Here is a 14195-nt window from a genome sequence, read left to right on the forward strand (position 1 = left end):
CTTTGAGGTCCGGAGGAACCTCTTCCACCGCTCCTACTGTGAGGAGGGCCTGCACCTCTTGCAAGAGGAGTTGCTCGTGAGAGGGGTCCCTGAAGAGGGACGGGGTTGGGGGGTGGGAGGGAGGGGGCGAGGAGAACTGAAGGGTGTATCCTGCCTCCACCATGCGTAGGACCCAGTGGTCCGATGTTATACATGACCAAGCACGGTAAAAACGGGACAGGCGGTCCCTGAAACACAGGGGGGGATCCGGAATAGAGGTTGGTACACTGTCCTCGATCGCAACTTCAAAACCCTTGTTTGTTTCCCGGCTGCGGTTTGTTTTGGCCCTGATTTTGGCCTTGGTTGGGCGTGTTGTTGCGTCTACGCCTGTTATCCCTGCCCCTCCTGCGGTACGGCTCCTGTCTAGGACGAGGGTGGTACTGCCTCTGCGGAGGTTGGGGCTTGAAGGGCTTCCTCTGCGTCACTGGGGTATGCATCCCCAACGACTTGAGGGTAGCTCGAGAGTCCTTAAGGCTGTGCAGTCTGGCATCCGTTTGGTCCGAAAACAAGCCTGAACCCTCGAACGGAAGGTCTTGGAGGGTGTTTTGCACCTCTGGAGGAAGGCCGGAAGCCTGCAGCCATGCCGAGCGTCTCATTACCACTCCTGACGCAATTGTCCTAGCGGCTGCATCAGCGGAGTCAAGTGAGGCCTGTAAGGAGGTTTTGGCCACCGCCTTCCCTTCGTCTACTAAGGCAGCAAACTCGGGTTGCGAGCCCTGAGGCAAGGCTTCCTTGAACTTGGACACCGATGCCCAGGAGTTGAAATTGTGCCTGTTCAGGATCACTTGTTGGTTCGCGATCCGCAGCTGTAGGCCTCCGGACGAGTAGACCTTTCTCCCAAATAAGTCCAAGCGTTTTGCCTCCTTGGCCTTGGGGGCTGGGGCCTGTTGGCCATGTCGCTCCCGTTCGTTGACCGCGGAGACGACCAGCGAACATGGGGTTGGATGGGAGAATAGGAAATCAAACCCCTTGGATGGGGCGAAGTATTTCCTCTCTACGCCCTTTGCCGTAGGCGCCGCAGAGGCTGGTGTTTGCCATACGGTCTTGTAATTAGATTGGACTGTTTTTATGAGCGGGAGCGCAATCCTGGAGGGGCCTTCCGGGCTTAGAATGTCGACCATAGGGTCTTCCTGCTCTACGGTTTCCTCTGCCTGCAACCCCAAATTGAGGGCTACTCGGCAGAGCAGGTCCTGGTGTGCCCGATGGTCAATCGGGGGAGGACCGGACACTGTTGTGCCCGCCACGGCTTCGTCTGGTGAGGAGGAGGAGGTCATGGCCTTTTGTGCGTCCTCTTCCTCCTGTAACTCCTCATCAGCAGGGCGCTCCTCCGGAGTGCGTTCTCTGACGTGGGCCTGGGACAGTGCCGGGCTCGGTGCCGAGTCGGCCCTTTCCCTTTCTGGCGGCCTGGATACCGTGGCCTCCCTGCGGGAGGGTGGGCGCCACCGTGGGGAGCGGGACCGGTGTCCTGAGGGGCCCGATCTCGAGGTTCTGGACGGGGGGCCTTGTTGATGGTAGGCCCAAGGAGTCCGGAATGGCCATTGCCCTGGGTGGCACCACTGTGGTTGCCAAGAGGCTTCGTGCTCCCTACTGGCCTGCGCTCTGTTGGCATATTTGCTGGAATGGCCCGAGTCCACCTCCGAAACTATGGACGGTGATCTAGAGGGCCAGGGCGGTGCCGTGGGGCGGTGCTGGTCCGGAATTGGAGAGCGGTGCCTTCATGACCGGGACCGGGAGTAGCGCCGTGCCGACCTGGACCTGGATCGGTACCGGTGGCCCTGGGACCGGGAGCGGCTGCGGGAGGACGGTCTCAGGGATCGCGCGACCGAAACGTCCCGGTGCCTGCTCGAGCAGGGCTGCTGGGCCGGTGCCTCACGTCTGCTGGGGCCCGACGGTTGTGCGGCCCGCTGCGCGGAGGGAAGCTGGGAGTCCACCGAGGCGGAGCTCGACCGGGATTGGCGCCGCGAACGGTGCCGAGATGGCAACCGTGATGGGCGCATCATCGCCGGCTTGCCTTTGGACGGCAGTCTCGGCGGAATGTCCTTAGCGCGGAGGGTGCCTTCAGCGGACACTTCAATGAGGTCCTTTGCTGCCTCAAATGTGTCCGGGGTGGAGGGCTGTTCCAACAGTTCCTCCAGCCCTTCCTCCTCACTCGACGCGCCTATCCCGGGGCTCGACGGGCCTTTCGGCGCCGGAGCCACTGGCACCGGGATCTGTGTTGGGACCGCAATGGCTTTAGTGGCACTTGCGGTCTTCGCGGGCGCTACCCTCTTGTGCGGGGAACGTCCTCGGGCCTTGGGTTGGCCCTTCGGCTTAGCCGGCGAAGAGGACCGGTGCCGGGGGTGTTCCCTCCGAGCCGGTGCCGTAGGCTTAGGTTGCCCCGCTGGCGTCGGATCCCGAACCGATGCCGGGGCACTCCGCACCGAGGTTGACGGTGCCGTAGAAGTGGAGGACTGTAACGCCGACTCCATGAGCAGCTGCTTAAGGCGAAAGTCTCTCTCTTTCTTAATCCTGGGCTTGAAAGCCTTACAGATCTTGCAGCGCTCCTTTTGGTGTGCTTCCCCCAGGCAACGGAGACACGATTCGTGTGGATCACTCAATGGCATAGGCTTGTGGCACGTGGCACAAGCCTTGAAGCCTTGGGCGTGCGGCATGCCCCGCCGCCCAGGGCCGGTGCCGGGGTTAGCCAAACACCTAACACAAAGAGTTTAAGCCTTTGTAAAGAACTGATAACTGCTAGCTTAACACTAACTACTAACTACTAACGAACTGATAACTGTAACACTAATTACTATGCTAAGGGACACTCTCAGATGAGAGACAGAGTTGTTCCAACGTCGCCACTGACGGTAAGAAGGAACTGAGGGAGGGTCGGGCCGGCAGGGATATATATACGCTAGAGCGGGGCGCCGCTCTGGCGGGAGGGGAGACCCTGCAGGCCCGACGGGAGCCGCTGAGGGAAAAAGTTTCCGACGTTCGTGCACGCGGCACGCGCACACCTAATGTGTAATGGACGTGAACAATCACTCGAAGAAGAACTAAGATTCTGAAATTAATGCACCAAATCCAAACAAAAATAACCAGAATTGCTAGTATAATATCATCTTACATGATTTCCATCTCTTTAATTTTAATCACTAAAATCACTTAAAATTAATTTTAAAATTTTCTACTTTTAAAGAACCTCACAAGACTTCCCCAGAGAAGTACTTTCTGTGAGCTGAAGTACACGAGCATAGTTTTTACAGTATTCATTTAAAGATTTAGGGTCAGGTTTTCTAAAGCATGAGTATACATTTGAACGTACGAAAACTGATACACATGTACTGAGTGTGTGAAAAGTTCAGCTGCACTTTAGATAATCTGGCCTATAAATTTTGAAGACTGATTTATTAAGCAAGATTTCTTAATATTCCTTTAATAGCTGCTTATTGTGCTATGAAGGTCCAATATGATAAACCAGGGATCGGAAAGCTTTGGCACCGAGCCCGCCAGGGTAAGCACCCTGGAGGGCCGGGCCAGTTTGTTTACCTGCCGTGTCTGCAGGTTCGGCCGATCGCGGCTCCCACTGGCTGCGGTTCGCTGCTCCAGGCCAATGGGGGCTGCGAGAAGCAGCGCGGGACGAGGGATGTGCTGGCTGCCGCTTCCCGCAGCCCCCATTGGCCTGGAGTGGCCAGGTGCTTACCCTGGCGGGCCGCGGGCCAAAGGTTTCCGATCCCTGTGATAAACTATGGATGCACTCAAGTCTTATATTTTATCAGTATTTTACAATTCTCTCTTTGTCCACCTCAACTATTACTAACAAGTTTACACATACTGGTTGAGATTTCCAAAGCAAATTTCAGTGGGAGTTTTGTGGCTAAATCATCTAATTGACTTTCATAGAATCATAAGACTAGAAGGGACCTCAAGAGGTCTTCTAGACCAGTCCCCAGAACTCAAGGCAGGACTTAGTATTATCTAGGCCATCCCTGACAGGTGTTTGTCTAACCTGCTCTTAAAAACCTCCAATGATGGAGATTCCACAACCTTCCTAGGCAATTTATTTCAGTGCTTAACCACTCCGACAGGAAGTTTTTCCTAATATCCAACTTAAATCTCCCTTGCTGCAATTTAAGCCCATTGTTCCTATTCTCAGAGGTTAACAAAAACAATTTTTCTCACTCCTTGTAACAACCTTTTATGTACTTGAAAACAGTTATGTCCCCCGTCAGTTTTCTCTTATCTAAACTAAACAAACCATTTTTTTTCAATCTTTCCTCATAGGTCATGTTTTCTAGACCTTTAATCATTTTTGTTTCTCTCTGTTGGACTTTCTCCAATTTGTCCACTTCTTTCATGAAATGTGGCATCGAGAACTGGACACAATGCTCCAGTTGAGGCCCAATCAGTGCAGAGTAGAGTGGAAGAATTACTTCTCCTGTCTTGCTTACAACACTCCTGCTAATACATCCCAGAAAGATGTTTGCTTTTTTTGAAACAGCGTTATGCTGTTCACTCATATTTAGCTTGTGATCCACTATGGCCCCCAGATCCCTTTTCTGCAGTACTCCTTACTATGCAGTCATTTCCCATTTTGTATGTGTGCAACTGATTGTTCCTTCTTAAGTGGAGTACTTTGCATTTCTTCTTATTGAATTTCATCCTATTTACTTCAGATCATTTCTCCAGTTTGTACAGATAATTTTGAATATTAATCTTATCCTCCAAAGCACTTGCAACCCCTCCCAGCTTGGTATTGTCCGCAAACTTTATAAGTGTACTCTCTATGCAATTATCTAAATCACTGATGAAGATATTGAACAAAACCAGACAAAGGACTGATCCCTGCGAGACTCCACTTGATACACTCTTCCAACTTGACTGTGAACCACTGATAACTGTCTCTGGGAATGGTTTTCCAACCAGTTATGCACCCACCTTCCAGGAGCTCCATCTTAAAAAATTTTAGCCAGAGAACCCAACTTTCCAACTTTGATGCCTAAGACACAATGGTCAAGTCCACGTCTAGGTGCACAAATTGGGACCTCCACCCCTAGTTTATGCATGAGAGGTGAATTTCACATATAAAGCCAAGTGCATTTGATTGTTAAGCACTGAAGCTCACATATTCTAAGAAGAACTGAAAATCAGATTGAAAAGACAGAATCAGCTTGAATTACTGCTTTTGAAACTCATCTGTTCATATAAGGAGGAGATCTGGCCAGCTATCCTCACTTGGAAGGATGTGGTAGTTGGGAAGCAAGACCTTGCTGATGGAAGGAGATGAAAGGATATACGAAGAGCCACTAAAAAATTCATCATGGATGCAGAGGACTCCCCGGAAAAATAATCTCAATATGCATTTAAAGCATGGTAGAATATGCTTATTTATATAGCAGAGCAATACTCCTCATTTTTGTAAAGTTTTGGATTGCTGAAAGAAGTATACAGACATTGCATATTTCTAGTAAACATTTCACAAACCTTAGATGTGGGATACTTGTTGAAAATTCTGAAGATGGCTAACTCAGCTGCGACAGTCTTTCCAGAGCCTGTGGGGGCTCCAAGAAGAACATTACAGTCTGTATGATAGAGCGTATGAAATATCTGCGTCTGGATAGGGTTGAAATGGGTGAATTTGTAGAGGGCTTCATACTCTCGATATCCCAAAGCTGTGATAGGCAAAGGCTGAAGATCCAATAGTTCTAAAATTATGGAGTAATCATTAGTACATATCAAAATATGCAGCCTTATAAAATATTGTATTATAAGACTAAAGTAATCAGATGTTGGTTAGGTATGAACTTGTGCTTTGATGGGAAAACTTATTTTTGAACTATTTATAGGTAATTTCTTACATTATATGGAGCTCTAATTTGGGATCATGTGGACTCCAGAGAGCAATAATGATGAATTGGTTTGCCGTTTGACATTTTCCCCTCAAGGTACCACTGTTAAGCATTCTGGAAGCTTTGAAGTCTACAATTTACATAGATTCATCTGTTCATCAAAAGCTTTTTTTTATTATACCCAATTAGATCTAAAGCTACTATACCAATGAAAACATATCCAAATTCTTATGAGGACAAAGATAAGTGAAAATGATTTATGGAGGACACCACAGTTCCTAAATTCCAGTTACAAGGAACACATTTCTCTGTTTTTTTAAGAGTAAGGATCCTCTAAGGACTTCCACAGCTGATGAAATAATATGAACGAAGGATACATATATGTTTTACATATAGTTATTTAAAATGATAGAGAGATAGATAAGGAGATATAAACACACATACAAAACCCAAACATCCCTTCAATATATAACTCTTGGCATATCTTGGAGATATTCGCTATCCAAACAATTAGAGACTGTGGAATTTGGAAGCTGATACATATAACCAGATTAGATTTAGATTCCTACCAAAATTAAAGAGACTTGAAATGATTCTGTTATGCAGATGCTTTCTTTGAAGTTTTTTTTGTGGTTGGAGATCTCATTGTCTTTTCAGGGTGCCCCACCATTAAGGTATGCCATAGGAGTCATAAAATCTGCTGAGGTTGTGATGCCTAATATTCTTAACATGCTTTTCACTGATACCTTATGTCTGTTTTATCATTCCCACTAAATCGGTGATTTCTTGGGGTCTGTTGAGAGGAGAAAAGGTTCCCCCCCATCCCCCTCAACAGGGCCTCTACGTACTTCACTGCTGAGTGGGAACCAGATGGGAATTGAAATCAATTACCATAAATCCTAAGGGCTCCATAACCGGGGATGTGTAAATATCTTACTATTTTTTCTGAATAGTAGTCAATGGTCAATTAGGTAAAAAGGTTACACATGCCTTTCCAGACAGTACAGGTACACTATAACAATAGCTGAACACTTCACAAACACATGTGAGTTTATGTATGCCAAAAGAAAACACTGTACTGGAAGTGAATATTTCTGAATGCTCCCACTTCACAGACTTCTAAATGAGCCAAATGTGATTACAGTGGAAGGGCTTTACAATGACATCAGGCACATTGAATGTATAAGGCATTTTAAGTATGGAGAAAAAAACAAACATATGCTTCTGTACCAAAAATCATGACTCAATCATGAATGCTGAGGTTGAAATTGGATGCACGATGCTGTATGAGATCTCTCTGCTATAATATATACACTTTTAGTAGAGCTGGTCAAAATGTTTCCAATTTTCAACAAGATATTTTTCAAGAAAAAAAGAGTCAATTTTATTTATTTATTTATTTGTGTTTGTTTGTTTTTTGGAGGTTTTTTGGTTAAAAATAATAGTAATAATTTTACAACCAGGTTAAATTTCTAGCTGTGAAAGACTAAATGCTAAAAATATTGTAAGTCCCAAAGGCATCCTCTCAAAAACGTGATCAAGCCTACATGCCCTCAATTTGTTTACACCTATGCTTTGCTTATGGGAATTAGGTTTTGATGAAGCTGAGGACCGAAAACCTAGTTTCCAAGGAATATTCCCGTGCTTTCTATGCTCAAGAATAAATTCCTGGAAACTGACTGGACTTCTGTTATAAACAACGGAACTTCTTTGATCAAGCTAACAAGCAGATGAATTATTTCATTCATATGCAAATCTTCCCCTGCAGGTCTCCTCAGAAATAAAGAATCTCATAAATCAGAATTAGAAAAGACGTAAGGTTGCCCTTTTTATGGCAACACATGATTGTTGCACATTTACCGATGTTTTGTGAAGTCTAGTTTTCATGTCCCAAGCAATGGGAGTTCCACTACTTCCTTAGGGTTACCATTTCACCACCTGACAACTCTTGTCAGTACATCTTCAATTTTCTGTTTCATTTCATTTCATTATTCATAGCTAAATCCCTTTGTATAGCATCTCTCTAAATAATCCTTTACTTCTTTGGTTTCTGAACTTCTCATCAGTAGGTAAAATATTATCTCGCCCCCCTGTAATCACTTCCTTGCCACATTTAACTTTCTTAGAGCCACATTCTGACACTCTTATTCACACCCAGTAGCACTTTACTTTGTGAATACTTCCATATCTTTCAACTGGACAATTCAAACACGAAGGTACTATTCAATATGTCAGTGCAATTTTGGAATATATGAGGCAAGATTAAGAGATAGATTCTTACTCCTATGAAGTAGTACCTTATTTGATGAGTATTCCCATCTTTTCCAATGGGAACTGATAAGGTATTACTGATGTAATGGAGAGACCTCAATATTGATACAAAATGATATTAATAAAACTATTATTTTCTTTTGATATTAGGTAATTACAAACTTGTCTGTATCTCTACTGAATATTAAGATATAACAAGAAGTATGTTATAGCCAGAATGCTTGAAAACATAACTATATACATGATGTTTACCTGATTATGTGACAAATGTTCGAGTTAATCAAAGAAATTCTAGGAGGCTTCTGAGACCAAAGGACAAGCCAATGTAAGGAAGATAATCCCTCCCTAGCCATAAAACCATGTTTATTACCTCAAAGAATTTTAAAAAAAGCTGCATTTTAAACTTTACTTTGCTTTAACTTTTTATTATATTATTTTGTGACATGTTTAAAAGATGCATTTGTTATTGAAATTTGTGCTTTTGTACAAGCTGTTTAATAGACGTGTAACTGCTATAATAAACAGTTTGTAACTCTAAGGAGCTGTGGTCAATAGACAAACCCCTAAGAGTGTCTTATCTAGACTAGGACTTCTCCTTTTGTATAAGATACCAGTTTTGTACAAATGTAATCCTTATCTCAAGAAAACAAACTATGTAAAACATTCATGCTTTAGGATAAGACCCAGTTGTGAAAAAGGAATGTAGGGTTGTGTTATCAGAACAATAAATCTAGATGTAAGCATGGGATTTTTCATCCTTCCAAGGAAAGTTCTAAGTAAACCCACACAAAGAAGTCTAGAAATATCCTTGTTGAAATGAATTTTATAATTACTCTAAAAACTTAAAGCCTATAGGAAAAACATGTGCAGCTGGAAATATTTTGAACATTTTATTTATTTTGTAAGTGTTTTGAAATGGCAAACATCTTTGTGAAATGCATATTTGCAAATATGTTAGCTAAATGTAAAGCTCCTAATATCATTGCTATGTAAATGATTAAATGCTTTATGCAACAATATGGAATCTCATGCCCTTGCTAAACTAATTACTAAAATAAGAAGTTATTTAAGTATAAAATATTTATATTTGTGGGAAACTAATTAATTACTGGCAGTGCTCCAGAAATTCCCACAACCTAACTCTGGAAGACAAGAAGATTCATCTTTCCTAAAATTGTCATGTAGAATCAATAACTTCTTTAATAACTCTTTAAGCTAAAGACCCTCTAAGAATGATTTAATTTTAAAAGACTTCTAAAAAAAGTGAAAGCTTGTATGTAAAGAATAGGACTATTTAGACTTTTTGAAAACAGAATTTCATCTCCTGTTGAACTCTAATAAAATTGAAGGAATATTTCAGAAAAGGAACTGAATAAAAAGAAAAAAGTTAAACTCTAACTTTAAGAGCTTATTTGAGATTTTCCCATCAGTAATGCAAAGGCAATTAGAAATGTTGTATAATCATGACAGACTGCATATTCAGAAGCTGAAGGTGTCATCTAAGCCAATCTTCAACAGCATGTCAATAGAAAGATGACAGCAAATAACTTTGTATTGTGCTGATGTTTATTTTTTCCTTCTTTACTAATAAAATAGCCATGGTTAATGATTGTGATTTTGGTTTATTTCAGTCATGCTGTCACCCAGGGTGTGCAACAGAAGCCCTGTAGCTAAAACAATAGGAGTCACACTCCTGAGTTGGAAGTAAGAGAAACAATTAATAAGAGTTGGCCCCTACCATTTGCTTCTCTAAACAAAATATTCTTAGTAATTTTTAACATAAAATTACTTGGCACCCAATAATTTATAATTATTCCTTTCTACCCCACACTGAGCTTGAGTAAGGTGGGCAGAATCTGACTCTTCCTCAAATTCTTCTAGCCTCCTGATCTTTTTTGTTATTTTTCTCTCTCCTCACTCCAAATTTAGGTGGCTAGAACTGAACATAAAATATGACCACAACGGAGACACACAGATGTGATGTCTTTGTTTATGCAGCCTAAAATTGCAGTGTCCTCCTTTGTTGCAATATCACAGTACAAGTTCATGTCTAATTTACTGCCCACTCTCACTACTCAGGGTATGTCTACACAGCAACGTAAGCCTTAGCTCAAGCCTAACCCCCGCTTGCATCCACATACCAACTGTGTTAACCCAAGGCTCAAATCTAGGGCCCCCGCAGGGCTGGAGGGTCCGAGTCTGTGTTAAAACAGGACCTAGGGTCTGAACCCTATTGCTTTCCTGTGTACACACAACTTGACTCGGGTCCCAGAAGTCTTTTAGATGTATCCCAGAGTTCCTTGGGGTAACTTCCTTAGTCCTCTCTATACCGACAATCTGTGGTGCAGTCAATTGCACTCTATTCCAAATGGAAGCCATACCTCCCTTTGCAAACAGCAGCAGCTGTGGTCAGTGTAACCCATTGCCTGCTGCACACTGGTCTGGCAAGCACATTATCAGAGAGCCTGCAGGGTTCTCAAACAGAAGAAGCTTTTTGCAAAGAGAACTGACTGGGGTGGCACACACAGCCCCTGGGAGGGCAGGGGGAGGGGTCAGGAGCAATGGCCAGAGAATGGAGTAGGGACTAAGCAGCTGCCCTGCAGGGAGGGGGAGCAACAGAGCTCCTGGTTCAACATGGCTGGGAGAGGATAACCCTCAATACCCCAGCTGCTCCCCTTCCCTGCCAGGATCCCGCTCTGCTCTCTGTCCCTTGCTCTCCCCCCCCCCGCATCAGTGGGGCTGTGTGTGCAGAAGCTCTCATGCAACATGCAGTATGTGGGCAATGAGTGGGAGCCAGCCCCAAAACTTCCCCACAGCCTCATGGGGACCTCTGGGAGGTGCTAGAACACACTGCACTCCAGTCCCTGGGGATGCACTTCACCAGTTCACAGATGGCAGTAGCTGTTTTTCTGCTGAAACCTACATTTTATGTCAAACTTCAAAACAGACAGACAAAAATAAACAACAAAAAAAAAAACCCAAAACCACCTTTATTGAACAGCCCATTTCAAAAATTAAGAATTGCCAAGTTTCATTTTACTGGTTTGACAGCCCTGGAGACTGATGTTCTAATTAGCCTCAGAACAGGTCCACCTGGGCATTTTCCTGCCAGGGTGACTCAGCTGAGAGGTGGAGAGCCTGATTCACAGATTAGATGGTAGTTCAGTTTAAAGCCTTCTCAAACTGCTGTCATTCTACTGAGACAGCCACCAAAGAAGCTAATTATGCAGTTTATGTATCATGTGCTCCTTATGGGCACCCAAGTCCCACCAATCGCACTGTCACAGGAGACAAGGTGGGCAGTAGAGTTTTCCCACAGTGCAACACATTCAGAGGGCTACAGTGTCAACATGGGAGCGGGGCGCTAGGCACTCTGAGATAGGGTTACTTTGACTCAGGTCTGTGCACTGCAGTATGGATGCCAGAGCCCTAGGTTCGATCATGGGTCAGAAAATCCTTAACCTTGGGTTAAAATGCAGTGCAGATGCTCAAGCCCAGAGTTTCCTGACATGGGTCAGTTGACTCGAGTCACACTAACCCGAAGCTTACATTGCTGTATAGACATACCCTAAGTTTCTTTCAGTAATATTGTTTTTCAGCTTACTCTTCCCCATTGTGTTTTAAATTAATTTCCCTTGGAGATATTAACCTTTCATTTTTCCAAAATAAATCATATTGTATAGAGTACTTATGCTTATATTCAGGTCCCTGTCCTCTCTGGAGTTTGAAATTACATCCACTTTAGTATGAATCATTCACTAAGGCGCTGTGTACTCCCTCTTCCAGATAATTGGTTATATGCCTTGTCTACGCTTGTGGGGGCGTGTAGGGTATGTGTAGCTACACGCTGCAGCGAAAAGTAGGCTGGCATCCACATTGCAGTGTGTAGCTACATGCGGCGTGAAAGGCTCTGGCAGTGGAGAAAAGCTGCAGCAACTCCCTGCGGCAAGGAAAGGCTGGCAGCGAGGACCTTCCTCCTGCTACAGCCTTTCCCCACTGCTGGAGCTTTCCCTGTGGTGGGAAAGACACTGGCAGCAGGAAGGCAGTGGGACACTACACTGCTAAAAATAGTACGGTAGATGTGGAAAGTATTGCTTGGGCATGTAGACAACCGTGTAGGATATATATTCTAAGGTTCAGGCGTGTCTTTTCCTTACTCACTAAGCAGTGCCTCACTATGTACACTGCTATTTATACCCATGCTAGGGTGTGCAGTGCCTGTACTCTACGTGTCGCCGTAAATGTAGACATAGCCATGGAATGAACACAGAGTATATGAGGGACTCATCGGTGTGACTATATAATATGTACGACGAGACCATGCTACCTGAAAATATACATCAATATAATAATGATCATCTTTTGATGATGCTAAAATATTTCAGAGATCTACTGTACTAAATGAGCACGAGAAAAATTGAAAAATAAATAACTCAATACTTTACCAAATATTTCTTAAGCCTTGTATGAAAGTTTGAGCTACCATTTAAAACCATTATCTATGATGGGAAATAAATAGAAGAACTGACAAGCCAGTATTTAAAGCAACAGATAGTTCAGCTCCACAGACAGTCAAGGAGAAAAGGAACTGTTGGCTGAATGAACAGGTGGGCCAATAAATAAACCTTGAGACAGGCATAGTATGTCCAATGAAATTAATTTATAAAGAAGTTCAGCATAAACTGCTCTCCTCTGCCAAATGTTAGAGGAATGGGGATCCATAAAAGACCCTTAATTTTAGAGAAACATTAAGACATAAGATAATAATTTTGCAGTCTCATATGGAAAATATAATCTCAATTTAAGAAAAATGAGAATGCACAATTTGGCTTATTTTATATGATACAATAATACTTCTCCTGCTCTTGATGTTCAGCATGGAGTCACTAAAAAGCAGGAATATGTTAAGAAGAATTAAGCTTCTTGATAGTGAAGACAAACATATTTAAAGTTAGTGATAGGGTTGTTGTTAGCCTCAAAAATACAAACAAATGCATGACAAAAAATGAACCCTTCCCTACACACATTTTTTTCAGTAAAACTAAAAGAGTTGGATTTCTATTATTGCACAGAAATAATGCAAATCTGTATTAACAAGACTAATTGAAACAAATCTTTAAGGAAACAAAACAATAAGGTTTCTAGTTATAACTTTACCTGTGTGAGGTGGATGTCTCTCTGGTAGAATCAGATGCTGAAAATTTATGATACAAACAGCCTCTGCTCCTAACCATCTATCAGATACAGCTCGAATGTAATATTGGGAAGGCAAAGGTTCAAAAATAGGGATTGTGAACACCAGCTGCTGAGCTTCTTTAGGAATGACCTGATGTAAACAAAGAATAGAGAATCATTTTAGAACAGCTAAAACAGCTTGCCATACTCTCACAAGCACAGGCAACACAAGGAAATAAAGTACATGCACAACATGATGTTAATGTATGTGTATAGAAAGCATAGATAACAGGTAGATGATCCCTCCCTTTTCAACTTCAGGAGAAGATTCTGCTTCCATTGGCTTCAAAAAGGGCAGGATAAGGCTCTTGGTCATTAAGTTATTTTATTTATTTGTTGGGATGGAACAGCAGTGAGTAATGTGTATTTACAATCCTAATAAAAACAAGCATTATAGATTTGATTTTTCATCCGCAAGTAACTGTCCACCAGAGAAGCCAGAGAAAGAGGCAAATCCTTTAATAGATTTTATTTTTGTAACAATATTAGTGAACACCCATGTCAAAGACCAATTTTAGCAGATGCTAAGAACTGAAAGGCAGACAATGGATTTTGAAAATTTGGTGATGTTATTGTATAAATTTCAGATTTGGGACAACACAGAGGTTTATAATAATTATTCCCAAACTATCTGCCAGCTTTTTTTTCTTACATGCTTTGAAATTCTGCATAAGGACACAGTTACCTGCTTTTTCTGAATGACAAAATACTCTGAATGATAAATGTGATCATTAGTGGGGTCTTCCACCCAGATCCACCAGGGCTCTCCAACTGTGCCATGCACCTAAAAGAAGAGAAAAGGTTCCCTCGTTACAAGTACCC

At 43.2% G+C, this 14195-nt stretch overlaps 1 protein-coding gene across 1 annotated transcript in view; it reads right to left on the reverse strand.

Annotated features, from left to right (window-relative positions):
• The window catches only part of ASCC3 (activating signal cointegrator 1 complex subunit 3), a 525526-nt gene that overhangs the window by 114088 nt on the left and 397243 nt on the right, over nt 1-14195 (reverse strand). Inside the window, exons 23-25 of the mRNA XM_065400559.1 lie at nt 14059-14157; nt 13296-13464; nt 5503-5723 (exon numbers count right to left, since the gene is read on the reverse strand). Of these exons, the coding sequence (XP_065256631.1) occupies nt 5503-5723; nt 13296-13464; nt 14059-14157 (489 nt within the window). The remainder of the gene's footprint in view (nt 1-5502; nt 5724-13295; nt 13465-14058; nt 14158-14195) is intronic.

Source organism: Emys orbicularis, chromosome 3, assembly GCF_028017835.1.
Source record: "Emys orbicularis isolate rEmyOrb1 chromosome 3, rEmyOrb1.hap1, whole genome shotgun sequence".
NCBI classification, from domain to species: domain Eukaryota; kingdom Metazoa; phylum Chordata; order Testudines; family Emydidae; genus Emys; species Emys orbicularis.